This window comes from Myotis lucifugus, unplaced genomic scaffold, assembly GCF_000147115.1.
Source record: "Myotis lucifugus unplaced genomic scaffold, Myoluc2.0 scaffold_189, whole genome shotgun sequence".
Lineage (NCBI taxonomy): Eukaryota > Metazoa > Chordata > Mammalia > Chiroptera > Vespertilionidae > Myotis > Myotis lucifugus.
Window position 1 is genome coordinate 882,681 of NW_005871237.1, and position 27,978 is coordinate 910,658.

Sequence of the window (27,978 nt, forward strand, 5' to 3'; positions counted from 1 at the left end):
ACCCTTCCCATTGCTAATGGGTGAGATATGCAAATTAACTGCCAACCAAGATGGCGGCCGGCAGCATGCACTAAAGCAAACAGGAGGCTTGCTTGCTTCAGTGATGGAGGAAGCCAGGTTCCCCGCCTGCCTTGCCGGCCTCTCAGCTGCAACTCTAAGCAACTATGTTCAAATATAGAAGCTAAACAAAACCCCAGAAACCTGCTTTAGTCAGCCGGGCTTCAGCCAGCCAGACCGCAACATTGTTTCAAATACAGAAGGTAAACAAAGGCTAGAAACCTGCTTTCAGCAGCCGAGGCCTCAGAACTGGAGCCAAGCCTCAGAGCTAAAGCTGGCCCAGAATAAAAAAAAAAAAAAAAAAAAAAAAAAGGACAGGTTGGGAGCTTCAGTCACCCGCCAGCCTGGAAACGGCCCTCAGCCCCTCACCCAGACTGGCCAGGCACCCCAGTGGGGACCCCCACCCTGAAGGATGTGTGACCAGCTGCAAACAGCCATCATCCTCTCATCCAGGCTGGCCAGGCACCCCAGTGGGACCCCCACCCTGATCCAGGACACCCTTCAGGGCAAACCAGCCGGCCCCCACCCATGCACCAGGCCTCTATAGTAAAAGGGTAATATGCCTCCCAGCACCAGGATCAGCAGATCAGCGAGGCCTACCGGCACCGGGATCAGCGTGACGGGGCAACGACCAAGCCCCTGATTGCCCTGCGGCTCTGTGAGTGACAGCCAGCAGGTCATTATCTCCTGAGGGGTCCCAGACTGCGAGAGGGCACAGCCCGGGCTGAGGGACCCCTCCCCCCCCCCCCCCAGTGCACAAATTTTTGTGCACCGGGCCTCTAGTATATATATAACTGCTTTATTTAATCATCCATCGAGGGACACTTAGGTTGTTTCCATGTCTTAGCTATAGGGAATAATGCTATAATGAACATTAGAGGTACATATATATTTATGAAATAAGTGTTTTCAAAATTTGGAGGTAGATACTTAGAAGATGGATTGCTGAGTCATATGGTAGCTCTATTCTTAATTTTTTAGGACACTTTACTGTTTTCATAGTAGCTATACTATTTTATATTCCCATGAGCAGTGTGGGAGGATTCTCTTTTCTCCACATCCTTTCCAATACTTGTTATTTCTTGTCTTATTGATGATAGCCATTCTAACAGGTGTGAGGTGGCATCTCATTGTGGTTTGGATTTGCATTTCCCTTATAGGTAGTGAAGTTGAGCATCTTTTCATATATCTTTTGGCCAGCTGTGTGTCTTTTTGGGAAAATTATCTGTTTAGGCCTCTGCCCTTTTTTCAATTCCTCACCTGAGGATATGTTTTTATTGATTTCAAAGAGAGAGGAAGGGAGGGGGAGAGAGAAACATTCATCAGTTGCCTCCTATATATTCCCAGATGGGATCAAACCTGAAACCTAGGTATGTACCCTGATCAGGAATCAAACCTGAAACCCTTTTGATGTATGGGCTGATGCTCCAACCAATTGAGCCACTAGCCAGGGCCTTCTGCCCATTTTTTTAATCAGATTTTTTTTTTTGGTTGTTGAGTTGTGTGAGTTCATTATATATGTTGGATTTTAGCCTCTTATTGGAGGTATTGTTTGCAAATATCTTCTCCCATTCTGTTGGCTGCCTTTTTGTTTTGTTGATGGTTTCTTCTGTGGTGCAGGGAATCTTTATTCTAAAGTTTAGGCAGATTGCCCAGATGTATAACCAAAAGTAATTCGGGAAGTCATATGCTTAAGATCATTTTTTTCCATTTTTCTGATGGTACTAAAGGGAGACTGGACTCTTTCTTAAACTGATCCTTATCATTCTAAAGCCTTTTATGACTCAAACAGGAGATACAAAATACTACTACCACCTATTCTTTGACTAAAATGACATGGGACTAATTTACAGAAAAAACTTATATTGAGTGAATATGAATGAATTATATCGATGAATTTGACATGCACAGATATACACATAGACACATACATTATTATTATTACCTTTGTTTTATATTTATTGTTGAAGTGGGTGGAATGAATCATCTTCGAGAAAATGGCATAGTGCACCGTGATATCAAGCCAGGAAATATCATGCGTGTTATAGGGGAAGACGGACAGTCTGTGTACAAACTCACCGATTTTGGTGCAGCTAGAGAATTAGAAGATGATGAGCAGTTTGTTTCTTTGTATGGCACAGAAGAATATTTGGTAAGTCATGCATTACTAATAATGTTATTTAAAGAAGCTGAATATATTGTAAATACGGGTAGTCAACCAATTAACTATACAGTGTGTTTTGTAACTTTCAGGACAAAGATTAAATTTTCTAATCTAATGCATATGGTATGTAATGAGGGAATTAGAGATTTGTTTCTAAGGGTGCTGTCATTTTTCTGTTAAAAATTCTTACAAGTTTTATAACACTCTTAAATTATTTACTTTTACTAATGCTATGGATTTTTAGTAAAAGAAAAGCTATCTGTTCACTCCAGAAGCATCTAGGTGGTAAAGGCTCCTTTTTTTTTGGATCAGAATAGCTAATACAGTACAAGCTTGTTACAATGATATTACCTGTAGAGCAAAATTCATTATAATTCTGAAGCAGAATAATCTATTCAGGGAAACTAGTTATTGAAAGACAGAGAGGACCATTGTTAGAAACATGTACAAAAAATGAAATGCCTTTGAAAATACCTAATTTGAAAGTGTAGAAAGCTAGAAAAGCTCTGTTTATTTGGGTGTGTTTGTGTGGAGTTGATAACCGTTTGAACACTTAAGAAAATAGTCTTTTTTGTTCTTTTAAGAAAATATTAAAAGTAAGTACATTTAACACATAATCAGGAAATTTATAGTATGTAGCTATCACTAATTTTTCATGGCTCTGAGTTTTCTCTCAAAAGTCTTAGAATCTGTGACTTTCTTCCAGTTGGATTCTGCTGTTGTAATTTTGTAACAAGAAAAAAGTCTGCGGCCCTAGCCAGTTTGCCCAGTGGATAGAGTCCCTGGTTCGATTCCAGTCAAGGGTACATGCCCGGGTTGCAGGCTCAATTCCCAGTGTGGGGCGTGCAAGAAGCAGCCGATCGATGATTCTCTCTCATCATTGATGTTTGTATCTCTTCCTTTCCCTTCCTCTCTGAAATCAATCAAAATATATTTTAAAAAATAAAAAGCTAATAATGTCTACACTTAAAATATTAAATTCCTTTTTAAAAAATATGTTTTTATTGATTTCAGAGAGGAAAGGAGAGGGAGAGAGATTGATCGCCTGCCTCCTGCACGCCCCCTACTGACCAGAATCGAACCCAGGACCTTCAGTCTACAGGCCAATGCTCTATCCACCAAGCCAAACTGGCTAGGGCTTAAATTCCTTCAAAAAAAAAAAAAAAAAAGAATAAAGTCTAACCATGATGGCTCCACAGTACAGATGGAAAAGTTAACTTTTGATAAGAGCAGTTCCATTGTAACTGGAAAGTAGATGTAGAGTATAGGCACAGATTCAGGTAGGTTGGTATTTGGTAAAAGGTATAAAGGAGAATTGGTCCTCTGATTACTTCCATTTCCTCGTCGACGTATGCAATGAGGTCATGAAAATTGAGAGTCAAATGAGGTGGTGTTGGAAGTTTGAGCAAAGGAAGACTTGAAACAGACTTTCAGAGAGAAATTATTAGGAAAATATAGTAAAATTTCTAAGCATTATTGAATACCTATTTTTTGTGTACTGTATTACCATAGAACACAAGTTAGTTTTGTTTTTCTTTGTGTTTTTTTTTTTAAGCATCCTGATATGTATGAGAGAGCAGTGCTAAGAAAAGATCATCAGAAGAAATATGGAGCAACAGTTGATCTTTGGAGCATTGGGGTAACTTTTTACCATGCAGCTACTGGGTCACTGCCATTTAGGCCATTTGAAGGGCCACGTAGGAATAAGGAAGTGATGTAAGTGATTTCTCCATCTAAATTTTTAAAACGATTTTTAAAATGTATCTTTATATTATTTTGTGTCATCAAATATTAGAGGTGTATGCTAATGAAAATTGATTTAGCCATCATTTCTGGACTTTACTAGTAAGCTATTTGCAGCCTTACAAAAATTTATAGGCATAATTTTTCATATTGTTTTTAAATATCTTATATACAATAAATGGACATTTACTTTTATTCAGTTTCTTCTTAAGGTGAAGAAAACTCTTTGTAAGTGTCCTAGAGAAATATAGTAGCTTTCTGTTCACCCTTTGCAAGTAAAAAGGGGTGGATCGTTCCACTACTGACATGTAAAAAAAAAATAAAAAAATAAAATAAAATAATAAAAAAATAAAAATAAATAAATATCTTATATACAATAGACTATAAATGACATCCAGTCAATTATTAAAATATAATGCTTCTTGGATTTTCTTTTAGTACATTGTTTATTTACTTCTTTTTATGCACTTATTCGTGTTTTTCCTTCATATAACTGAAAAAATAGTAATCTGTGGAGTACTAGAATCATTACCAGATCTAAAAGAAATACAGTTCCTACCCTGAACTGATTTGATTTCTTTTTCCATTTCAAAAATATTAATGTAACATTAATTTTTTTTCTAGTGTTGCGGTTTCAGTCCAAAGATTGCATACATTTTATTAATACATTATACATTTATGTACTGCCATAATTATTAGGAAATCATTACTGTGTATAAAATTACTCTTGTAAACCAAATAGTGGAGGAAAGAAAGATAGATTTCTAGATGTGAAATCTACCGTATTATACAATTTTTTCATACATTGGCTAACATCTTTTTATTTTAAAATGAATTAGTAAATGACCTTGCTTCATGAGAAACAGCCAAACCATTCACACATATAAAACTGAGGTGAAAACTGTTTAATTTAGTAACTGATTTGGGACAGTAACTCACTGACAGCCTAATGTGTGAAACCATATACACACACACACACACACACACACAGACAGTGGGGTCTTGACTTACGAGTTTAATTCGTTCCGTGACGGAGCTCGTAACTCAAATTACTCGTATGTCAAATCAAAAAGTGAACGAGTGAGACACGTGATGCTGGGCTGATGTGGCGTTCACTGTGACGTTTGCTGTGACGTTCGCTGCGCCAACTAGCAGTGGGATATCTGAAGCTGGCTTGTAACCCAAATTTTAGCTCGCAACTCAAAGCAAAAAATCAGCCGAGAGACAGCTCGTCTCTCGAAAAACTCGTTAGTCGGGACACTCGTAAGTCACGGCCCCACTGTATGTGTGTGTGTGTGTATATATATATATATATATATATATATTTTTTTTTTTTAATGTATATATTTTTTCTTGATTTCAGAGAGGGAGAGAGAGAGAGAAACATCAGTGATGAGAGAGAATCATTGATCGGCCGCCTCCTGCATGCCCTCCATGGGGGATCAAGCCACAACCCCAGGCAGGCATGCGCCCCAACCAGAAATTGAACTGTAACCTCCTGATTCATAAGTTGATGCTCAACCACTGTGCCACACTGCTGGGCAGACCACTAAATATTTAGTGCTGTTTTTTTTTTTTTTAAAGATATGTTTTTATCAATTTCAGAGAGGAAGGAAGAGGGAGAGAGTGATAGAAACATCAATGATGAGAATCATAGATCAGCTGCCACTGCCTCCTGCATGCCCCCTACTGGGGATCGAGCCTGCAATCAGGACCTGTGCCCTTGTCTGGAATTGAACCTGGGACCCTTCAGTCCACAGGCTGACGCTCTATCCACTGAGCCAAACCAGCTAGGACTGATGCTGTCTTTTATAAGCAAACATGACTTCATAATTACAACTGTAAAAGTATAATCTTTTACTTCATCTCATCTGAAAAATTTGAAGGAAAGGCATTTTTCCTTTGATTGATTTAGGAAGTAAAACCAATTCAGCTGATACAATGACTTTTGCTAAAACCTGGGTATCTAAATGTTTTCCAGCAAAGACAACATACATATTCGTAGGAAGAAGACATCTATTGCTATCCTGATGACTTTGGTATAGCATCATCTTGAGCCTGTGTTACAGCAGTGCCCTTTTTAAATAAAATCTCTTCATTAATGAAGGCTGAGAGTCCGTTTGTGTTTTATTATTAAACATAAATTGTGCCTAACAGTTAATCATGCTTTTATTGTGAGAGATAGGTTTTAAAGAAATATCAACATTTCTTGCTGCCCCCAAAATGGATTAAATAAAACTGTGGCACTCCCTAATAAAGGAAAAGTAAAACTCATAAGTAATTGGGAATACCTGATGATTTTGTCTGACTACCATGTGGATAGATATAGTGCTAGAAGAATTTATTTCTTTATTTGTAAAGTATTCAACTTTTTAGCAACACTCACGCTAGAAAAATGTTCAGAGGTACTTGAAGTAGTAATAATGACTCTACTAGTGAATGATGCATCTATGTCACATTATAGCATATTGGTCCCTTTGTATCTCATTTACATGTTATAAATGTGTTTATTTATGGAGCTTACCATAATTCATTAAGCTCTTTCAAGAATTTGTAAGCATTCCCTTAAGAATTCTACCATTTATTGTATTTCTTTCTCTTTTCTTGCATTAATCTCACATATCTCTACTTATTTGTCCACAATCAGATCCTTCTTATGTGAATGCAACTTATTTTTCACATTCATTTCCTTCTTTCCTGAAAATCTCTTAAGACAGAAATCCTGACTGTGTCTGCTGAGGAAGCAGCAAGCAGTCCAAATTAGTTGTGTTAGCTCTACTTTAAAAAAAAATGTTTTTTATTGATTTGAGAGAGAGAGAGAAAAGGAGAGGGAGAAAGAGAGAGAAACATGGATCTGTTGCCTCCTGTATGCACCCTGACCAGAGAGCAAACCTGCAACCTGGGACATCCAGCTCTTTCTTCAGATCATTTTTATTTTTATCACCTTCATCAAGAATCAAATTAAATTTTGACTTTTAGCCCGGCCAGTGGGGCTTAATCTCTCGTGGGGGATGTGCAGGAGGCAACCAATCAATATTTCTCTCTCATCAGTATTTTTATCTCTATCCCTCCCCCTTCCTCTCTCTAAAATCAATAAATATATTTTTTAAAAAGACATAAAAATTTAAATTTGACTTTTAATTTTGGTATACACACATATTCCTATCTGTGTATGCAAAGAATCTTTCGGATACTGTGCTATGTATAGTTCTATCTTTTTTTATATATATATATTTTATTGATTTTTTAAAGAGAGGAAGGGAGAGGGATAGAGAGTTAGAAACATCGATGAGAGAGAAACATCGATCAGCTGCCTCCTGCACACCTCCTACTGGGGATGTGCCTGCAACCAAGGTACATGCCCTTGACCGGGATCGACCTGGAACCTTCAGTCCGCAGGCCGACGCTCTATCCACTGAGCCAAACCAGTTACGGCCTATCTTTTTTTTTTGAAGAATGCTGTTGTTCGTTCTGCAGGAATTTAATAGTCCAAATGACTGTGTTTGGGGCTAATATGGTGACCTAGAAACATTCTGTAACATAACTTTTTTGTGTTTGCTCAATTTTTTCAGATGGAAAAATTAATATTTTTGTTGTGAACATCAAGATACTGTTACATGGCATTCTGAGATCCCAAATGAAAATTAGTTATGGCATATCTAAAATAATCGTACAACCACTATTCTACTTCAGTCAGTCAGATTTAAAGTATTTTGATTGTTTTATGGATCCTGTGAACTCAATCACAAAATTTCGTCTAGTAGCTCATTATAGGTGCAACTGAGGGAAATACTATTGCAAAGCCCATTGATAGGCTGTGCAATAATGAACTGCTTATTTTATTCTGCTTTTATTCCTCTCTAGGTATAAAATAATTACTGGAAAGCCTTCTGGTGCAATATCTGGAGTACAGAAAGCAGAAAATGGACCAATCGACTGGAGTGGAGACATGCCTCTTTCTTGTAGTCTTTCTCAGTGAGTATATCTCCTCTTTTGCAGTTTGGTGTTTAGAATATTAATTAACTAAAATCACAAATACTTGAGTGTAATTTATTGTTGTTTGTTTTATTAGATGTTATTAAAGCATATGCTTTGATTTGTGATTTTTGTCTTTGTGGTGATGTAAAAATTAATTACTAGTATAATGTATAAATAATTTTACCAGATCTCTTTGAGGACATAGGACATACATTTTGTAGGTTGCCTGGAATTCTGTACAATGTGGGGAACCAGGTTAAGACCTCGGTGTCTTTTATACTGACTTCCATATTGGCCGACCACAAATAGTGGTATATAGATCAGAGTAACTAGAATTCTAAAAAACAGGCACTCAAGAAGTTTAATATATCCTCATTTTTAAAGAGTATTCATATTACTCAAAAGGTGAGAAGTAAGAGTTTTCAACTTCCATCATTTCAAAAGTTCAAATGGGTTTAATTTAGCAGCAGAACTAAAAATATATATATTCTCAGATATGAATCCTGTTACCACAAAGAAAGATTTAAAGTAAAATACGTTAAAAGTAGATGCCCTGGCCAGTTTGAGTCAGTGGTAAGAGCATGGCCTGTGGACTGAAGGATCCTGGGTTTGATTCTGTTCAAGGTCACATACCTTGTTTGTGGGCTGCATTCCAGCCCCAGTCAGGGCACATGCAGGAGGCAGCCAATCGATGTGTCTCTCTCACATCAGTGTTTCTCTCTCTGTGTCTCTCCTCTTCCCTTCCATTCTCTCTAAAAATGAATGGAAAAGATATCCTCAGGTAAGGATTAACAAAACAAAACAAAAAAGTAGAGAATAAATTATTTTAGGTTTTACTCTGGAAATAAAGCCGAAACACTTACCAATATGTAGAATTTGTGACTAATGAATTAACTGCCATTTTTTCTGAGTGTGATAATTGTATACTACACAAGTGAACACACACTTACAGGTCATGATTTACTGACCGATGATAATTTCTTTTTGTATGACTTTTAACATATAAATGTGTATATTTATATAGCACAAACTAAAAAAATATTACCTCTCATTTTATGTATTGATTTCTGTGAAAACTCATTTAAACCAACAGTTTCATTGCCAAAATCCTTTCTGAAAACCACTGTTTTGACAGTTTTATTGCATTGTTTTTAAGTTTCCAAAATAAAATTATGTCATGCAGCTAGAATTACCAAGAGAAATTCATTTTATTGGAGAGAAGAAATTTAATATTATAATAATGACTTGTGTTAAATTTTGATTTATAAAATACTCATTTTGGTAATCTCAGGCAAAACACAAAATTTAAAGTGGTCAGGAAATGAATATTTTCTATGTAATAATTGTATTGCTGAAACCCAGAATCAATAATTTGACAATCTACTCTGTGGATTGCATATTTTAGGAGGATAACAGGACTTATCTATCAAATCAGTCTTTAGCACCAAGTTATACATTCTTTAATAAAAATTGCTTAGGTACCAGGAAGCATATGATCTTTTTTTTTTGGTTAATCCTCACCTGAGGATATTTTCCATTGATTTTTTAGAGAAAGTGAAAGGGAGGGGGAGAAGTAGAGGGAGACACATCGATTGGTTGCCTCCCACATGCACCCAGACTGGGCCGAGGTACATGTATCCAGCCTACAACCGAGGTACATGCCTTTGACTGGAATTGAACCCACAACCCTTCAGTCCACAGGCCGACACTCTATTCTCTGAATCAAACTGGCTAGGGCTTTTTTTTTCTTTAAATATATTTTTATTGATGTTTTTAGAAAGATAGGAATAGATAGAAACATTGATCAGCTGCCTCCTGCATGCCCCCTCCTGAAGCCTGCCACCTGGATATATACCCTGTCAGAATTGAAACAGTGACCTCTTTGTTCATGGGTCAAGGCTCAACTACTGAGCCACACCAGTCAGACAATCTCTTTTCTTTTAATAGTAAGGATATTAAGTATTACTAGTTAGCAATGAAAACAATACCAAAAATGTAATGACTGAAAAAATAGATAACCTAGCCGATTTGCTCAGTGGTTAGAGCATCAGCCCGTGGACTGAAGTATTAGGGTTAGATTCTAATCAAGGGCACGTCCCTCGGTTGCAGGCTCAATCCCACACACACAGCCTCCCTCCCTGCCCTCCAGGGGGCACATGCAGGAGACAACCAATGGATATGTCTCATATCGATGTTTCTTTTCTCCCTCCCTCCCTGATACCCTTCCACTCTCTACAAAAATCAATGGAAAAAAATATTCTCAGGTGAGGATGAACTAAGGCTAAAATAAGCATTCCTTTAAAAGAAAAGATAACCATCTCTTTCTTATCCTATATAATAAAGAGCTAATATGCAAATAGTCATAACGGCTCAGACACTCAACACTGGGGGGAGAGGAATGGGGACCAGCCAAGCACAAATGAGCTCACGAGAGAGGAATGGGGACCAGCCAGGCTGCGGCCCGGGAGAGGGGCAAGCCACACGCCCCATGGTCCCAAGTGCCAGTGCCTGCAGCTGCGGCCTGGGAGAGGAACAAGCCGCCCGCTCTGCGGCTGCATCCCGGGCAAAGCCGCCCGCCCATGGTCCCCTGTGGCTATGGCCGGCCTGGGCAAAGCTGGCCTAGATCCTGGGTGCCTGCAGCCAGCCAGAGGGAGGGAAGCCTGGGTCCCGGGTGCCTGCGACCAGCCGGAGGAGGGAAGCCTGGGTCCCAGGCAAGGCAGAAGCGGTTGGGAGTGATCAGGCCAGCAGGGGAGCAGTTAGGGGTGATCAGGCCGGTAGGGGAGTAGTTAGGAGCCATCAGGCAGGCAGGCAGAGGTGGTTAGGGGCGATCAGGCAGGCAGGCAGGCGAGCAGTTAGGAGCCAGCGGTCCCAGATTGTGATAGGCAATCGGACATCCCCCAAGGGGTCCCAGATTGGAGAGGGTGCAGGCCGGGCTGAGGGATACCCCCCACCCCCTGCACAAATTTCATGCACCGGGCCTCTAGTATTTATTAGTCAAGATTGAATAGCAAGTGGGAAAAACCTAATTCAACTGGTTTAAGTGGAAAGAAAATAGATTGACTTTGTAATTAAAAGTTCACATGTGTATGTGACTCAAAGCTCAGCTAAATCCTCAGACTCAGGCTATATCAAGACTTGGTCCCTTCAGATCACTCAGATCTGCTTTTACCTGCTTTCTCCTTCCCTTCAGTAGGCTCTTTCCTGAGAGCCACAGGAAGGCTGCTCACATTCCCAGACTCACATTCTCACAGGTTTGAAAACTCGGTGGGGGAAAAAGATTTTCTTTCCCAGTAGTTTTAGCAAAGATTTTTGGAATTGATTCACATTTAACTAACTTATATGCTACCACCTGACCACCTCCAACTAATCATAACCAAACCTGGCTTTTATACCCATCTATGCACAGGGATTAGAGTTAGAGAATAGAGAGGTGTAGATTCTCTTACGAAAGGAGGGAATATACATATCTGTTAGGCAAAAATTTAAAATGTCCACTACATATTTTGAAAATTGTTCAGATAAGGAATTCTTTCAAGGCCTATTACATAGTCAAGAATATATTTTTAAGACTACTTGAAATTCCATAATTGAGCATCTGTTTGAGCATATTTTATAATTTAGAAAAAGAATAAAGTCCTTTATTAGTCAAAAGTTATTCGTAATTGAATGGGCACTAATTGATTACTAGATGATTATAGTAATTTTACTGCCTAAATAAGTGCCAATGTAAGAAACTAATTTGAGCAAACTGATCACATATGCTGAGGAGCAGGATCTCAGATGCTCTGGAGAATGGCAGCTTCCCAGCTTATTTTATATACTAGAATCAAAGGAGACCTCAGGAAGGTGCATGAAATCCATTGGTGATAGATTAAGGAAGCGGGAGAAAGCATAGCAGAACAATCTCTAGGATTGGATAAAAGACAAAATGGAGAAACACATACTTCCTTTAAACAGGATATTTAATAGTTAACATTCACAGCATGTAGAGATGGTATGCAGGGAAGAAAATAACAATGAGGGGGTCTGGTGCTCTGGTGTCCGCGGTAGTGGCTTCAAGAGTAGGAAAATAAAATTACTCTGACATTTCAAAGGTATGTCATCCTAGATGCATAAGAACAATACACAGAACTCACTTTACGGTAAAGTTAACCTTTGCTAGGGAAGCTATAGGCCTGGATGTGACTACCTGCTATGATTTTCCCAGTGAGAAGTTAGTGGTCAGGTCATCCTGTGTGGTTATTTCTCTTGATCCCTGAGCCTGCCAGGCCTGCCATGTGCCCCCACTGAGCTTGTCAGCTTTATTGTATAACCCCTTTTTCATTCACAGAAGTATACTATAAAAGGCATATAAATTCAGCCTAAACAATTATATATTGCAGTGCCATATTAAAAGGACATTAAAAAATAAAGGATGCCAGGCCATTGTGACTCAATGGTTGACCAAGATGTCACTGGTTCGATTCCCCATCAGGGCACATGCCCGGGTTTCAGGCTTGATCTCTACCAGGGAGAGTGCAGGAGACACCCAATCCATGTTGATGTATCTCATGGATGTTTCTATCTCCCTTTCCCTTCTCCTCTCTCTCTCTCTCTCTCTCTCTCTCTCTCTCTCTCTCTGTCTCTCTTAAAAAATAAATAAATAAATAAAAAATAAAGGACATTAAAAACCCTGAAATTAAACAATTATCTTATCCTCATGATCACCTGATTGATTTCACCTAGATGGTTTTGTATATACAGTGTTAGAATGTGTTTGGAAAAGTGAGGAAGCTTGGGAATGAGAATCAAAGAAAATAACCAGTAAAAGATAAATTAACATAAAAATACCATAATCCCTGATTTATTGACAAGTAATATTAAACTAAGGTTACCTGACTTTTTGAAAAGTTGGAAGATTTTTTAAAACTTTGATCATATCTAATAACAATTCCTTTGATTTGGTAGTAAATATTATGACTTTGTACCTAGATAAAATACACATTCATTCTTCAAATTTTTTTTAATACTATTTTAGGGGTCTTCAAGTTCTACTTACCCCTGTTCTTGCAAACATCCTTGAGGCTGATCAGGAAAAATGTTGGGGTTTTGACCAGTTTTTTGCAGAAACTAGTGATATACTTCACCGGATGATAATTCATGTTTTCTCGCTACAACGAATGACAGCTCATAAGATTTATATTCATAGCTATAATACGTAAGTACCTCTTTATGTTTTCTTCCTAGATGATAATGTTATATAATAATTATCTTCATAAATTAGGAGAGAAAATAGAAAAGATACCTCAGGCACCCACTTCCCGCTTAGAGAATAACGTTTAAGTGCTTAGTATATATATGCTCACTCAAGCCTGAGCCAAATCTTAGCAAAGGCTTGTGGGGGAGACAAATCATAACATTGCTGCTGAAACGTTTCTTTGATTTCATGAATCTGTTTAGGGGAATCTAGCTTTTTCCCAAAAACATTTTGAAAATACCTGGTTTTATTAATTGAGTTAATAAATACTATGTAGTGATGTTATAAGTACTATTCTCAGTTCTTTATATATTTAAGTCACTTAGTCCTCACAACAAATCTGTGAGGTGGGTCCTATTGTTCCCATTTTACACATGAGGAAACCTAGCACAGAGGAGAAACTGAAAGTAATTCAGCAAATAATTGGAATAACTGGAATTCTAACTCAGTCTGATTTCAGAGCCATTGCTCTTAACTCTGCTATGTTGGCTCCCCATCTTCTTCTTCTACACTAATAAAAGAGAAACATGGTAATTAGCGTACGACCGCTACCCTTTTCATTGGCTAATCAGTGAGTATATGCAAATTAACTGACAACCAAGATGACGGCCGGCAGCCATGCACTGAAGCGAACAGGGAGGCTTGCTTGCTCCAGTGACTGGCGGACTCCAACGTTCCCCGCCTGCCGCTGCCGGCCTCTGACCTGGCAGTTTGAAACATTGTAACAAATATAGAAGCTAAACAAAACCCCAGAAACCAGCTTTCAGCCGCCTGGATCTCAGAGCTGGAGTTACACATTGTTTCGATTATAGAACGCAAACAAACCAGATACCTGCTCTCAGCAGTGGAAGCCTCAGAGCTAGAGCCAGAGCTAAAGCTGGCCCAGAATAAAAAAAAAAAAAGAAAAAGAAAAAAGGAGTGGTTGGGAGCTTCAGTCAATCGCCAGTCTGAAAGCAGCCCTCAGCCCCTCACCCAGACTGGCCAGGCACCCCAGTGGGGACCCCCACCCTGATCCAGGACACCCTTCAGGGCAAACCAGCCGGCCCCAAGGCCTCTATCCTATATAGTAAAAGGGTAATATGCCTCCCAGCACCGGGATCAGCGGAGCCGCGAGGCCTCCTGGCACCGGATCAGCATGACAGGGGGCAGCGCCCAAACCCCCTGATCGCCCTGCGACTCTGTGTGTGACAGGGTGTGGCGTCCCAACCCCCTGATCGGGCCTGCTCTGTGTGTGACAGGGTGTGGCGCCCCAACCTTCCTCCCCCACAGGCCCTGCTCTGTGTGACAGGGTGCGGCGCCCCAACCCCCCTCCCCCACGGGCCCTGCTCTGTGTGTGACGGGGTAGAGCCATAACCCCCCCCATCGGCCCTGCCCTGAGTGTGACAGTGGCGGCGCCCCAACCCCCTGATCAGTCCTGCTCTGTGGGTGATAGAGGGCCGCGCCCCAACCCCCTGATCCGCCCTACTCTGTGAGTGACAGGGGGGAGCTCCTCAACCCCCTGATGGGCCCTGCTCTGTGCACGACAGGGGAAGGTGCCCCAATCCCCTGATCGCCCTGTGGCTCTGTGTGTGACAGGGGGAAGCTTCCCAACCCCCTGATCGCCCTGTGGCTCTGTGTGTGACAGGGGGAAGCTTCCCAACCCCCTAATCGCCCTGTGGCTCTGTGTGTGACAGGGGGCGGGGCCACAACCTCCCTATCTGCCCTGCTCTATTCGTGACAGGGGAAGGCGCCCCAACCCCCTGATCAGCCCTGCTCTGTGCCTGATAGGGAGGAGCTCCCCAATCCCCTGATCGCCCTGCGGCTCTGTGTGTGACAGGGTAGAGCCATAACCTCCCCATTGGCCCTGCCCTGAGTGTGACAGGGTGCAGCGCCCCAACCCCCTGCTCCGCCCTGCTCTGTGTGTGACAGGGGGCGGTGCCCCAACTCCCCTATCGGCCCTACTCTGTGAGTGACAGGGGGGAGCTCCTCAACCCCCTGATGGGCCCTGCTCTGTGCGTGACGGGGGATCTCCCCAACCCCCTGATCGACCCTGCTCTGTGTGTGACAGAGTACGGAGCCCCAACCCCCCTGATGGGCCCTGCTCTGTGAGTGACAGGGGGCAGCGCCCCAACCCCCTGATTGGCCCTGCTCTGTGAGTGATAGGGGGCAGCACCCCAACCCCCCAATCGGCCCTACCCTGAGCGTGACTGAGGGTGGCATCGCAACCTCCCGATCCGCCCTGCTCTGTGCATGACAGGGGGCGGCGCCCCAACTCCCCAATCGGCCCTGCTCTGAGCCTGACCAGGGGCTGCACCTAGGGATTGGGCCTGCCCTCTGCCACCCGGGAGCAGGCCTAAGCCAGCAGGTCGTTATCTCCTGAGGGGTCCCAGACTGCGAGAGGGCACAGGCCGGGCTGGGGGACCCCCCCCCCCGAGTGCACAAATTTTTGTGCACCAGGCCTCTAGTTATTAAATATTAAGAACCCTGTGTATTGTGCCTACCCAGTATATGTATGCAAACAGAAATATTTTAGAATTGCTGTATAGACAGTTTAGATGAAATTTTTAGTTTAACAGACTTTGTAATGTTCACATCAACAAAGCAGGGTTTCTGTGGACTGGCCCTGACCTGAAGTACCACTAGAAATGGATGTTGTACTCAGTCATTTTAAAAAAGACTTCCCCTCTCTTTTTATCTCAGTTATGTTGTCTTTTTGGATTTTTCTCACACAGTGCTACTGTATTTCATGAACTGGTGTATAAACAAACCAATATTAGTTCTGCAAATCAAGAACTTATATATGAAGGACGCCGCTTAGTTCTAGAACCTGGAAGACTAGGACAGCATTTCCCTAAAACTACTGAGGAAAATCCTATCTTTGTAGTAAGCCGGGAATCTCTGGAGACCGTAGGATTGAAATATGAAAAAAGTAAGTTGGGATTTTTCTTGTTCTTACTCGCCATTAAAAAAAACCAACACTGGCCCTGACTGGTTTGCTCAGTGGTTAGAGCATCGGCCTTCACACCAGAAGGTCGCAGGTATGATTCCTGGTCAAGGGCACCTACCTGGGTAACAGGCTTATCTCCCACCCCGGTCAGAGCTTAAGGCAACCAGTTGATGTGTCTCTCACATCGATGTTTCTCCCCCCCCCCTCTCTCTCTCTCCCCCTCCCCCCTTCCACTCTCTCTGAAAAAAAGAAAAAGAAAATCAGTGGGAAAATATCCTCAGGTTAGGATTAACAAAATAAACGAAAAAAACCTAAAAATGATTATCTTCATAAAGTTGATTGATGATGACATTATTGTAGACCTTTCATAAACATTAAAATTTTGTAAATTAGTTGTACAAAATTAGTAAAATTTAAAAGCCTTGTCGGTAATACAATTTGATATTAAATATTTTATTTCATAAAGTGGTAAAATAGTTTGTCATGTATGTTTCACTGTAGCTTTCTGCTTTTAGTATTTTACTCATATTCAAAATAACCTTTTGTGCCATAAATTTCAGCAAATATTTCTTGTGCCCAGTGTGAATGGGACACTTTGCCAGGCTTTGGAGTCTAAGAAAAATTAGATCTGCATTTTGGAGTCTTTTAAATTATTAACTGTTGAAAAAAATAAACTATCCAGATTTTTACATTTCTATTTGGATTTTGGGATTTGATTTCAACTTAAATAGAGGTATTGAGCTGGTTGTGTTGGAATATATTTAAGAAAAAAATGAAATTCCTTAGAAATATTGTAGGTAATTTGTTACAGGATGAGCATTATTGTTTCAAGTATTGTTGTTCTTTTAAATATGTTGACATGATTTTTATTTTTTTTAGAGATAGAAAGGGAGAGGGAGAGAGAGAGAGTCATTGATCTGCTGCCTCTTGCATGCCCCCTACTAGGGATCAAACCCAAAACCTGGACTTGTGCCCTGACCTGGAATTGAACCTTCCACCACTTGGTGCATGGGAGGATGCTCAACCACTGAGCCACACCAGCCAGGCTGTTGTTTTTAACCAGGGAAAGAACATTATAGTTTGTCACTATTTTTAATTTAATTTAAAGGTTGATGTTGAAGTTAGAGGTTACTATATAAAGGATACAATAATTTACTCAAAATTCTGTTTTTCTGATTTTAACTATTTTATTTAATGTTTCAGTTTCCCTCCCTAAAGTACATCCACGTTATGATTTAGATGGAGATGCTAGCATGGCTAAGGTTAGTATTTAATTAAATATCTATATAAACATCTGAGTTCAAATTATCTTATCAATAGTGGAAGCAATAAAATGTATTGTGTCTTTATATATGCCTATTTGATTTAGGAAATCATTCACTTAAATTGTTATCCATTGCAAATTATTTTGTGTTCTTTCTTTTTGACTTTATAGCCTTTTTTTTTAATTCACAGAAAACTTTCTCCATGGAGGCAGTGCATGTTTAACATTATCATGTTAAGGTTGAAATGTTCATTACAGTTCTATCTATCCTTAGCTTTTAGAAATTGGTAGTTAATTGTGTTTTTAATTAAACTGATAAAAATATATGTTTGAAAATTTTTATGTAAAAGGTTTCCTTGCCCTGTACCATAGTTAGCACCAAATAATAACATTTTGCATTTCTTCTTTAGGCAATGACAGGAGTTGTGTGTTACGCCTGTAGAATTGCCAGTACCTTGCTGCTTTATCAGGAATTAATGCGAAAGGGGATACGATGGTTGATGTAAGTAAAAAGTGGAAATTTAAAAATTGATCTTCACATAGACCTCACTAAATAACTGATAACCACCCCATCTCTTCAGACTAGGTTGGGTCAGCTGCTTGATTTTGTTACAATATTTTGTTTTCACATTTAGTTTATAAAACATTTAGCAGCTATTTTATTCATTGATTTTATAATGACCTTGTGAGACAGGATATTAATATCTGAGTTTGAAAACTTACACCACACTTACGATGTGATGGCAAAGGAATTCCTTTTCTGAGGACCTTAACTTGGTTGTCATTTCATTGTCCTGGGAGGCTTAGTCATTGTTGTAATCCAGTACAACCTGTATTTCTTTCCAGGGTTTTTGTCCTCAGAAATTCTTCCTAAATAAAGTATACACTCAGTTGTTGTTGTTTTTTAATATATTTTATTGATTTTTTACAGAGAGGAAGGGAGAGGGATAGAGAGTTAGAAACATCGATGAGAGAGAAACATCGATCAGCTGCCTCGTGCACACCTCCTACTGGGGATGTGCCCACAACCAAGGTACATGCCCTTGACCAGAATCGAACCTGTGACCCTTCAGTCCGCAGGCCAACGCTCTATCCACTGAGCCAAACCAGTTTGGCGGCACTCAGTTTTTTTAAAAAAACAAAAACAGCATTTTTGAAATTCACATGCTATAAAATTTACCCATTTTTAAAATGTGCAATTCAGTGATATTTTTGTACATTCAGAGTTGTGCAATCATCACCCCTAATTTTTATCAACCCAAAAAGAAACCTGCACCCATTCACTCCCCACTTTTGTTATAACCTCCTAGCCCACCACTAGTATACTTTCTGTTGTTGTAGATTTGCCTGTTCTAGACATTTTATATAAATGAAAGCATATGCTATGAGCACACACTCACCCTATCAAGCAATTTAACAGCTAATTTTTTTTTTACTAAGTCACTTAATATAGTTACTCTTGGTCAGAATATTGATCATCTAGTTCGGTATGTTCCCCCTAAAAGTGATGCTAGGAAATGTTTTGAAAATGACCTTTTTTTAACTTTTCATGATTTGTAGATATCACCTTTGCTTTTGATAGAAATGGAGAATAAATGGTGTCTTTTAAGAATCATAACTAGTTCTATACAACATCATTTGAAGTTTTTGAATTTTATACACCCACAGTAATGGCATCATGTTCTCTGGGCTCCTAGTGTTCTTCAACTTAAATTCTTGTAACAGTTTCTCTGTGCCCACCTCATTCCTAGCCTTCCCTTCTTGCAAAAACAAATCTAAATGTTGACTCCAATTGTTTTCACAGTATTGTTACTAGCAGCTCTCGTTTCTCTTGCCGTTGTTACCTACCCTAATCACTGCTCCCTAAAGCTTTTATTCCTTTTACTTTTGAGCTTTTAATTTATTAAGTCATGAGAAAATAGTTTTTAATGTACACCACTGTTGGTAAACTTCTTTATCAGTTAGTAAGGTCTCTTTGTTTTTATAACTTTTAAACTTGGAAATACCATTCTTAGCAAAAACAGGCATCAGGTCTTAGTTTGTCGACCCTTGATGTAAACCAAAAGCCCTTCAATTATATTATTTACTACTAGTGGCCTGGTGCACGAAATTCATGCACTCCAGTGGGGGAAGAGGGGTCCCCCAACCTGGCCTGTGCCCTGTCACAGTGCGAAGAGCCCTCCGATCCATCTCCCCAAAGAGTTAGGTCCTGCCCACCATCCGGGGCTCCTCGATGAATTGCCCCAAAGAGGTAGCCGGAGCTGGGGGAGGCCCTGCGGACCCCCCAGCGCAGGCACACGGAGAGGCCTCCACCCCCCCCCCCACCCCCCCACCCCCGTCCTCAACGCTGCAAGTCCCCGCCCATCCGCGCCTGCTGCGCGTGCAACCTGCTGATTGGTCGTTATGCGTGAGGGTGTCCCAACCAATTTGCATATTACCCTATTATTAGTATAGATGTCATGCTGCTTCTTGAGAGGTTGCCTTGATATAAAGTAGAAATCGAACAGCAGTCTACTATGAGTAGTAAAAATTCTGGTGTTATAAGATGTAATGCTATTCAGCTTATTTCTTTTTATTGTAGATTAGTTCTTATTTTTAATCTATTAATGCTTTGGATTTCTAAATTGTTAACCTAATATGTAGTAATGGTTTATGCCCTAGATATGTATAAGACTCACAAAAATGCTTTTAATAATAAAAAGTGAATTGGCTCTCATAATATATCAAGACTTAAGAAATTTGAACAGAAGGATATCAGAGTAATTAGTGGTAGGCAAGAGAAAACAAATAATTCTTTAGATATACTAATGAGAATTTTTTTTTAGAGAGTTAGTTAAAGATGATTATAATGAAACTGTTCACAAAAAGACGGAAGTTGTGATCACATTGGAATTCTGCCTCAGAAGCATTCAAAGTATGAAAGTGTGAGTAGGTTACTTTCTTAACTAATAGTTGTTAAAATGTTAAATATTGTTACATTTCTGTTTAATTTGTTTAATTATCCTTGACACATATTGAATGCTATGCAAATGTTTGTATTAAGGCACAACCTTAGTTTAAGTTTCTTCCTCACAAAGGCAGAAAAATATCCAGTTGTCTCAGTAAGAAATGAACACCATCTGTGTTAGTATTTCTCCTTCCCTTTGTTAGGGAAAAGGTAACCTGAGCCAGAAACATCTCATGTTATACCTTGCAAAGCAGATGCTCTGAATAGGAAAATAAAAAGCCTGTAATCAACAAAGGAAATAGGAAGAGGTATTCTAGAACTGTAGTTTTGTAGTATTTTTTTTAAAATATATTTTATTGATTTTTTTACAGAGAGGAATGGAGAGAGATAGAGAGTTAGAAACATCGATGAGAGAGAAACATCGATCAGCTGCCTCCTGCACACCTCCTACTGGGGATGTGCGCGCTACCAAGGTACATGCCCTTGACTGGAATCGAACCTGGGACCCTTCAGTCCGCAGGCCGACGCTCTATCCACTGAGCCAAACCTGTTTCAGCATTTTGTAGTATTTTTAAAATTTGGGGATTACTTCTAGTTTACTTTGCTTATTTAGCTTATCCCTGAGAATGTCTTTCGAAACAGAATATTTCAAATTGCCCTCTTCCTAGGCTATACTATTTGTACAGCATAGGAAATATAATTAGTGAAATCAGAATTTACTATTGACCACTATTAATTCTGAAATGTAGTATTATGACTATTATCCTGGCATAAGACTATATGAAATTAAGTTGTCTTATATTTTATCTCTTAACCTGCAAGTGTTTAAGTAGAAGTATATAAAATTCTTTCTTTACAAAGACATCAAGTTTTCTTGAAATCTATTGCTTTGTAGACTTTGTATTCAGAATTTTATCCTTAAATTATGATGATAATAAGAACTCAAATGTAATTTATAAAAAATCTTTTTAGATTAAATCTGTGTATTCATTATACTCATTTAATTTTTCCATACTTGGTTTTCACACAGATATGAAAAATTGTTGAAAACCAATCTAGAAGCAACAGACTTAGATGAAATTTCAGACATACACACCAAATTGTTGAGAGTAAGTATTTACAAAATTGTGAGAATCATAGGCTCATAATCAGTTTCTTTGCTGGTGAGAATAGATCTAAACTTTCCGAGAGAGATGATGTACTAAAGGATACCTGAAGTATTCTTTTCCTATTTTTAGGTACTATTTATAATATTTAAATACCATTACTGCCATGCAAATCTTTACAATGTTTCCAAATGTCTGCTTTGCTTTAAGCCCATTTCTCTCTCCCTTTCTTCCTGTCTCTCTTTAAAATTGATAATGTTCTTCTTATGTTGCTTCTATGGCAGTTAAAGCAAGCTCATAAATGTAATTTAACAACAGGGTACTTAAACTTGCTTAGAATTAGATGCATGTTAGGAAAATATCAGATCTTTTCTAAAATAAAAAGTAAGGAAGGAAAGATTTAGGTTCCTAAAGGCTGGGAATCATTTCTATACCTAAAGAAATTAGGACAAAAGTCTCTCTTCTACTGAAAAAATACAGTAGCATTTCAGGTAGTTTCTGATCTCTTAATACAATGTATTGTAAAAGAACTGATTACTAATCCCAGGATTGCCCCTATTTACCTAGCTATTCCTGCCTGGTGACTTAAGCAAGGCCTTCAATTCTTTGCTTCCTTATTTTCTTTTTCTTTAAAATATGCAGTTTTTTATCCTGTTGTACCAATTAAATGAGATAAATAAAAATGCTATACTCCTGCAAGTTTTTAGCATTTGAAGTATTCTTTCATGAAATGGATGTTAAATTAAAAGAAAAAGAACTTGATACAGTATCCCTTTTTTCTTTTTCCAGCTTAGGCTGATTTTTAGTTGTTTTTTTCCTTCAGTTTTATATCTAGAACAGTGATTTTCAAAATATGAGTCATGAACAACTAGTAGGTTGTATAGTGTGTAGCAGTGTTTTTAAATGGAATGGAATAGAAAATGTTAGCATACATCACATATAATAATGAAATTACTGTTCCAGGAAACTTTCAGTTCAGTTATATATATACACATTTAAGTGATACAGAGTTAAAGTGAATGTCATGGTCAAAAAAGTTTTTTAAATGTTGATATAGAATAAAGCAAATAAAAGTTAAGAAACAAATTGTCTTCCCCAATATTTGTTTTTAAATATAGGCAGTTATATTGTGTTTTTTGTTCTTTTTCTGCTTTTGTCTTCGAACTTTATTTACTGGCTCATAGTCCGAATAGATACTTATTTCTAGTGCAAGCGTCATTTGAGCACTTGGAATTGAAGTTGTATGTTTTCTTTAGGGAGCCCAAGTGTTTCTCACTTGTGTGACATTTTTGGGAAGATTTGGATTTCCTATGAGAATTGGAGCATGGATGATTAAATAACTTAAGGTCGCTGAGTCTTATGAAATTAGGGCTTTAACTTCAGACCAATTACTTTTCACTATGTTGCATTGTTTTTTTCTCATAACTTGTTTATTTGCTTAAAATCTCCTAGTGGAGATCTTAAAATTTTTTCCTACTGTAAAACAAAATGTTTAAATAAAATGTATATGTAGAAATGATACCATATATGCTCCCCACCCAAAAATGATTCTCAAAGTAGGTCCTGGACCAACAGCCCCAGCCTCACATAAGAACTTGTTAGAAATGTACATTTTGGGGCCCCACCTATTGAATCAGGAACTGTGATGGTAGGGCCCAGAAATCCATTATTTGAGTTGTTGGGGTTTTTTCTTTAAATACTTTTTTATTTTTTAATTACAGTTGGCATACAATATTATATTAGTTTAAGTGTACAAACCAGTGATTAGACATTATATAACTTACTAAGTAATCTTTCCAATGCATTTTGTGCCCATCTGATACCATATATAGTTACTATGATATTATTGACTACTATTGGCTCGGGGCATGAAAATCAAGCATGGGTCCCTCAGCCCAGCCTACCCCCTCTCACAGTCCAGGAGCCCTGAGGGGATGTCCTACTGATGGCTTATGCCTGCTCCTAAGCTGCAATTAGGCCTCCCTCTGCGGGAGGCGACCGAGATGATCAGGGGAAGGCACCTGAGGATATTTTTCCGTTGATTTTTAGAGAGCGTGGAAGAGAGGGAAAGACAGAGAGAAATATCAATGTGAGAGGGACACTTTGATTGGTTGCCTCCTGCATGAGCCAAGGCTCTATCCACTGAGCCAAACTGGCTAGGGCAGGATATGACATTTTTTTTCTTTTTTTTTTAATACATATTTTATTGATTTTTTTACAGAGAGGACGGTAGAGGAATAGAGAGCTTGAAACATTGATGAGAGAGAAACATCGATCAGCTGCCTCCTGCACACCCCCTACTGGGGATGTGCCCACAACCCAGGTACATGCCCTTGACCGGAATCAAACCTGGGACCCTTCAGTCCGCAGGCCGATGCTCTATCCACTGAGCCAAACCAGTTAGGGTGGATATAACATTTCTTATTCCCTCCAGCAGCAGACCTTCGTTTTTTCCCCCAGGAGTGAGGTGGAAAAACCCTAGATCACCTTCTTGGATTCTTATTAGCCAAGTTACCAAGAACACTGCGAGTGGTGTACCGTGAGCTTAGCCAATGAGTGGTCAGAAAAGGTGTTTCCTGTGCAGCTCACATGTGTAGAGGCGGCACTTAAGTCCCTGCCCACCCGCGTGCACCTTGCCAGGCACGCAAACCTGCCCAACCGCGCACACCCGCTGTACACTCAGGTGATGGATTGTGATGGCATGAGGGTGTGACGTCCACATAAGCTTTTATTAGTATAGATACTCCCTATGCTGTACTTTACATCCTTGTAACTGTTCTGTAACTACCAATTTGTACTTCTAAATCCCTTCATCTTTTTCACCCATCTCCCTAACCCCCCTTTGATCTGGCAACCCCCTTCGATGTTCACCATATCTATAAGTCTGTTTCTGTTCTGCTTCTTTGTTTATTTTGGTTTTTTTAGAGTCATTTGTTGAAAGATATGTATTTATTGCTATTTTATTGTTCATATTTATATCTTTTTCCCCCCATCTGCTTCTTAAAGAAGATCCTTTAACATTTCATGTAATACTGGTTTGGTGGCAATGAACTCCTTTGCCTTTTTCTTGTCTTGGAAGTTCTTTATATGTTCTTCAATTTTAAATGAAAGCTTGCTAGGTAGAATAATCTTGGTTGTAGGTCCTTGCTTTTCATCACTTTGAAAATCTTTGCCAGTCCCTTCTGACCTGCAAAGTTTCTGTTGAAAAATCAGCTGACAGTCTTATGGAAGCTCCCTTGTAAGTAACTAAATTCTTTTCTCTTACTGCTTTTAAAATTCTCTCCTTGTTTTCATCTTTTTGCATTTTAATTACGATGTGCCTTGGTGTGGGCCTCTGGGTTCATCTTGTTTGGGACTCTCTGTACTTCCTGGTCTTATATGTCTATTTCCTTCACCAGGTTAGGGAAGTTTTCTTTTTTAATATATTTTTTATTATTGATTTCAGATAGGAAGGGAGAGGGAGAGAGATGGAGACATCAATGATGAGAGAGAATAATTGATCGGCTGCCTCCTGCAAGCTCCCCACTGGGGATCGAACCTGCAACCTGAGCATGTGCCCTGACCAGGAATCAAACCGTGACCTCCTGGTTTATAGGTCAAAGCTCAACCATTGAGCCACACCAACTGGGCAGGGAAGTTTTCCATTACTATTTTTTAACACGGGTTTTCTTTTTTTTCTTGTTTTAATATATTTTATTGATTTCAGAGAGGAAGGGAGAGGGAAAGAGAGATAGAAACATCAATGATGAGAGAGAATCATTGATTGGCTGCCTCCTGCACACCCTGCACTGGGGATCAAGCCTGCAACCCAGGCATGTGTCCCTGATCATAATTGAATCCAGGACCTATCAGTCTACAGGTCAACGCTCTATCCACTGAGCCAAACCGGCTTGGGCTACATGGGTTTTCAATTCCTTGTTCTCTTTCTTCTCCTTTTGGTGCTCCCATGATGTGAATGCTGGTACACTTGAAGTTGTCCTGGAGGCTCTTTATACTATCCTCATTTATTTGTTAAATCTTTTTTCTTTTTGCTGTGCTGATTGTGCTTTCTTATCTTCCAAATCTCTGATTGGATCCTCTCCATCTACTCCACTGTTGATTCCCTATAATGTATTCTTCATTTCTGACTAGTTATTTTTTTGTTTTCCAGTTACATTTTTATGTTTCCTGTGTCTCTTTGTTGAAATTCTTCCTAAGTTCATTGAGCATCCTTACAACCAGTGTTTGGAGTTCTGCATCTAGTAGATTGCTTATCTCCATTTAGTTTAGTTCTTTTTCCAGGGTTTTGTTGTATTTCTTCATTTGAGACATATTTCTTTATCTCCTCATTTTGGCAGCCTCTCTGTGTTTGTTTCTACGTATTAGGTAGCGCTGCTACGTCTCGTGGACTTGGTAGAGTGGTCTATGTAGTGGGTGTTCTGTAGGATCCAGAGGCATAGCCTCTCCGTTCACCCAAGTTGGGAACTCTAAGTGCGCACCTTTTCCCCACTGTTTGCTGTATACACCCTCCTGTTGTAGTTGAACCTTGATTGCTGTTGGCACATCAATGGGAGGGCTTTACTCCTAGGCCTATCAACTACAAGGATTGGCTGCAACCACTATGAAGGATCAGCTGTCCACTCCATGAAGGAAGGTTTATTTCATCAGGGCTCTTGTGCCCACTGACTATGTTGATTTTGGAGGTGGTTGGGTGATGCTTCAACATGGTCTGCTGGCTCTGGGGCCTCTCAGGAGGTTCAGGCCCAAATCCACTGTGGCTTGTGTTCTGCCCAGAGCCACCCAGCATGAGTTACAAAGCAATCTGAAAATGGCTTCTACTTGTGCTGGGCTTGGAGGTGCCCAGGAGAGGCCAAGCTGTGGACCAAGGCTGGCTACTGCTAGTGCCAGGCCTGAGGCCACATAGCACAAGGTACAGGGAACACCAAGGCCAGATGCTGCTTGTATGAGAGATTTTAGGAAAGTCTGAAGCATGAGCCAAAACAGGCCGTTGCCTGCAAGTTAGATAGGGCATCTCAGGGAATCTCCAGGGTGGGGTGAATAGTGTTAGCCAGGTTAATGGAGACTCAGATGTGTCTGCCTGCTGGCTATGTTGGGGGAAGGCTTAGAAAAGGAACAATGGCCTCTGCCAACACTTCTGTCTGGGAGAAAACTACTTCTCCAGCTCTTGTCCTGATGCCAGACAATTCAGTTCCTCCTCCTATGTCCCTGGTGCCTTTGGAGCTACTGCCCCAGCGCTGGAGCTCAGAGGGTGTGAGTCCAGGTAAGTCCATGCATGGGCCCTTTAAAAGGGACATCTGTGACTCCAGTAGCCCTCCATCTCACTCAGCCACAATCCCCCCTGGATTTCACAGCCAGAAGTTATGGGACTTCTCTGCCTGGCACTGGAATCCTGGACTGGAGGGCCTGGTGTGGGGCTGGGACCCCTCGTTCATCAAGGTGGACCTCCGCATCTGAGATTTCCCTCCCAATTTTTATCTGTGCCCACGTGGGTGTGGAACCAGCTTGTTCCATGTCTCCGCCCCTCCTACCAGTCTCCATTTGACTTCTTTAATTCCGTAGTTGTAGGACTTCCATTCAGCCATATTTCAGGCATTCTGTAGTTTAGTTGTATTTTTTATGTGGTTGTAAGAGAAATTGTACTACCTATGCCACCATCTTGACTGAAAGCCCCAGCAATCCATGTTTTAACAAGTCCTCCAGAAGATTTGGATGCTGCTAAAGTTTGACAAGCACTATTTTAGCTCTCTCTTTTTATATATATTATTAAATGACTAGTAGCTCGGTGCACGAAATTCGTGCACTGGGGTAGGGGGGGAGAAGGGGCCCCTCAGTCTAGCCTTCACCCTCTCCAGTCTGAGACCCCTCAGGGAATGTCCAACTACCTGTTTGTGCCCACACTTTTAACAGATAACAGCTCCATTGTTGTTCCTTTCTTATGCTTAAAACCATTGGAATTAGTAGGTATTCAAAGTGTGTATACATTTTGGGGGGACACCTTGTATATCTCTAGTCAGTGGTGAAAGAAACCAACAGCAGATTTGGAACCTCCAGACAGGGAACCTTGCTCATTCCCCACATGTCTCCCCACTTCACTTTCCACCTTCGTGGGCAGCAGGAGAATCAACATTTTCTCTCATTAATTCGGAAAAGCACGTCCTGTCACCCGTTACCCGGCAGGAGTGCTCTAGGCCCCAAGCAAGCAAGGCTCAGTCAGGGCAGCCTTCACTCATGGGTGCTGGCACCCAAAGTGCACATTCCTCCTCTACAGTCGCCCCGACTATCCCACTGTTTCACTGAGAGGACGGAATTCCTCTCTGCCTCTGGGCTCTTGATCTTGAACACTGACCGAAGGCACCTCAGAGAGGGCCGCCCGCGCCCACCATGTGTGTCTGTCTGCACCTGCTCCCGCCTCAGCACCTGCATTAACCCCCCAGAGGTGATCTCGTAGCTGCACTGGCCTCCGTGGGAACAGGGCATCACCACTCCGCCCTCTGACTGTCATCTCACAGGCGCCCACTATCAGCACCCAGAACACCCAGACATTCTCCAAAGGATGT

At 40.2% G+C, this 27,978-nt stretch overlaps 1 protein-coding gene and 1 non-coding gene across 7 annotated transcripts in view; both read left to right on the plus strand.

Annotated features, from left to right (window-relative positions):
- TBK1 (TANK binding kinase 1) overlaps nucleotides 1–27,978 on the plus strand; it is a 52,490-nt gene that overhangs the window by 17,337 nt on the left and 7,175 nt on the right. For 5 of the 6 annotated variants that reach the window (XM_006096852.1, XM_023760673.1, XM_023760674.1 and 2 more), the window contains 9 exons: nucleotides 2,028–2,209; nucleotides 3,777–3,937; nucleotides 7,829–7,939; nucleotides 12,960–13,139; nucleotides 15,890–16,086; nucleotides 17,308–17,366; nucleotides 17,779–17,870; nucleotides 20,194–20,292; nucleotides 21,346–21,424. In XM_006096852.1, the coding sequence (XP_006096914.1) occupies nucleotides 2,028–2,209; nucleotides 3,777–3,937; nucleotides 7,829–7,939; nucleotides 12,960–13,139; nucleotides 15,890–16,086; nucleotides 17,308–17,366; nucleotides 17,779–17,870; nucleotides 20,194–20,292; nucleotides 21,346–21,424 (1,160 nt within the window). The remainder of the gene's footprint in view (nucleotides 1–2,027; nucleotides 2,210–3,776; nucleotides 3,938–7,828; nucleotides 7,940–12,959; nucleotides 13,140–15,889; nucleotides 16,087–17,307; nucleotides 17,367–17,778; nucleotides 17,871–20,193; nucleotides 20,293–21,345; nucleotides 21,425–27,978) is intronic. The other variant, XM_023760675.1, reaches the window with a different exon arrangement.
- Nucleotides 4,144–4,274, plus strand: LOC111827590. Its single transcript, XR_002831217.1, has one exon.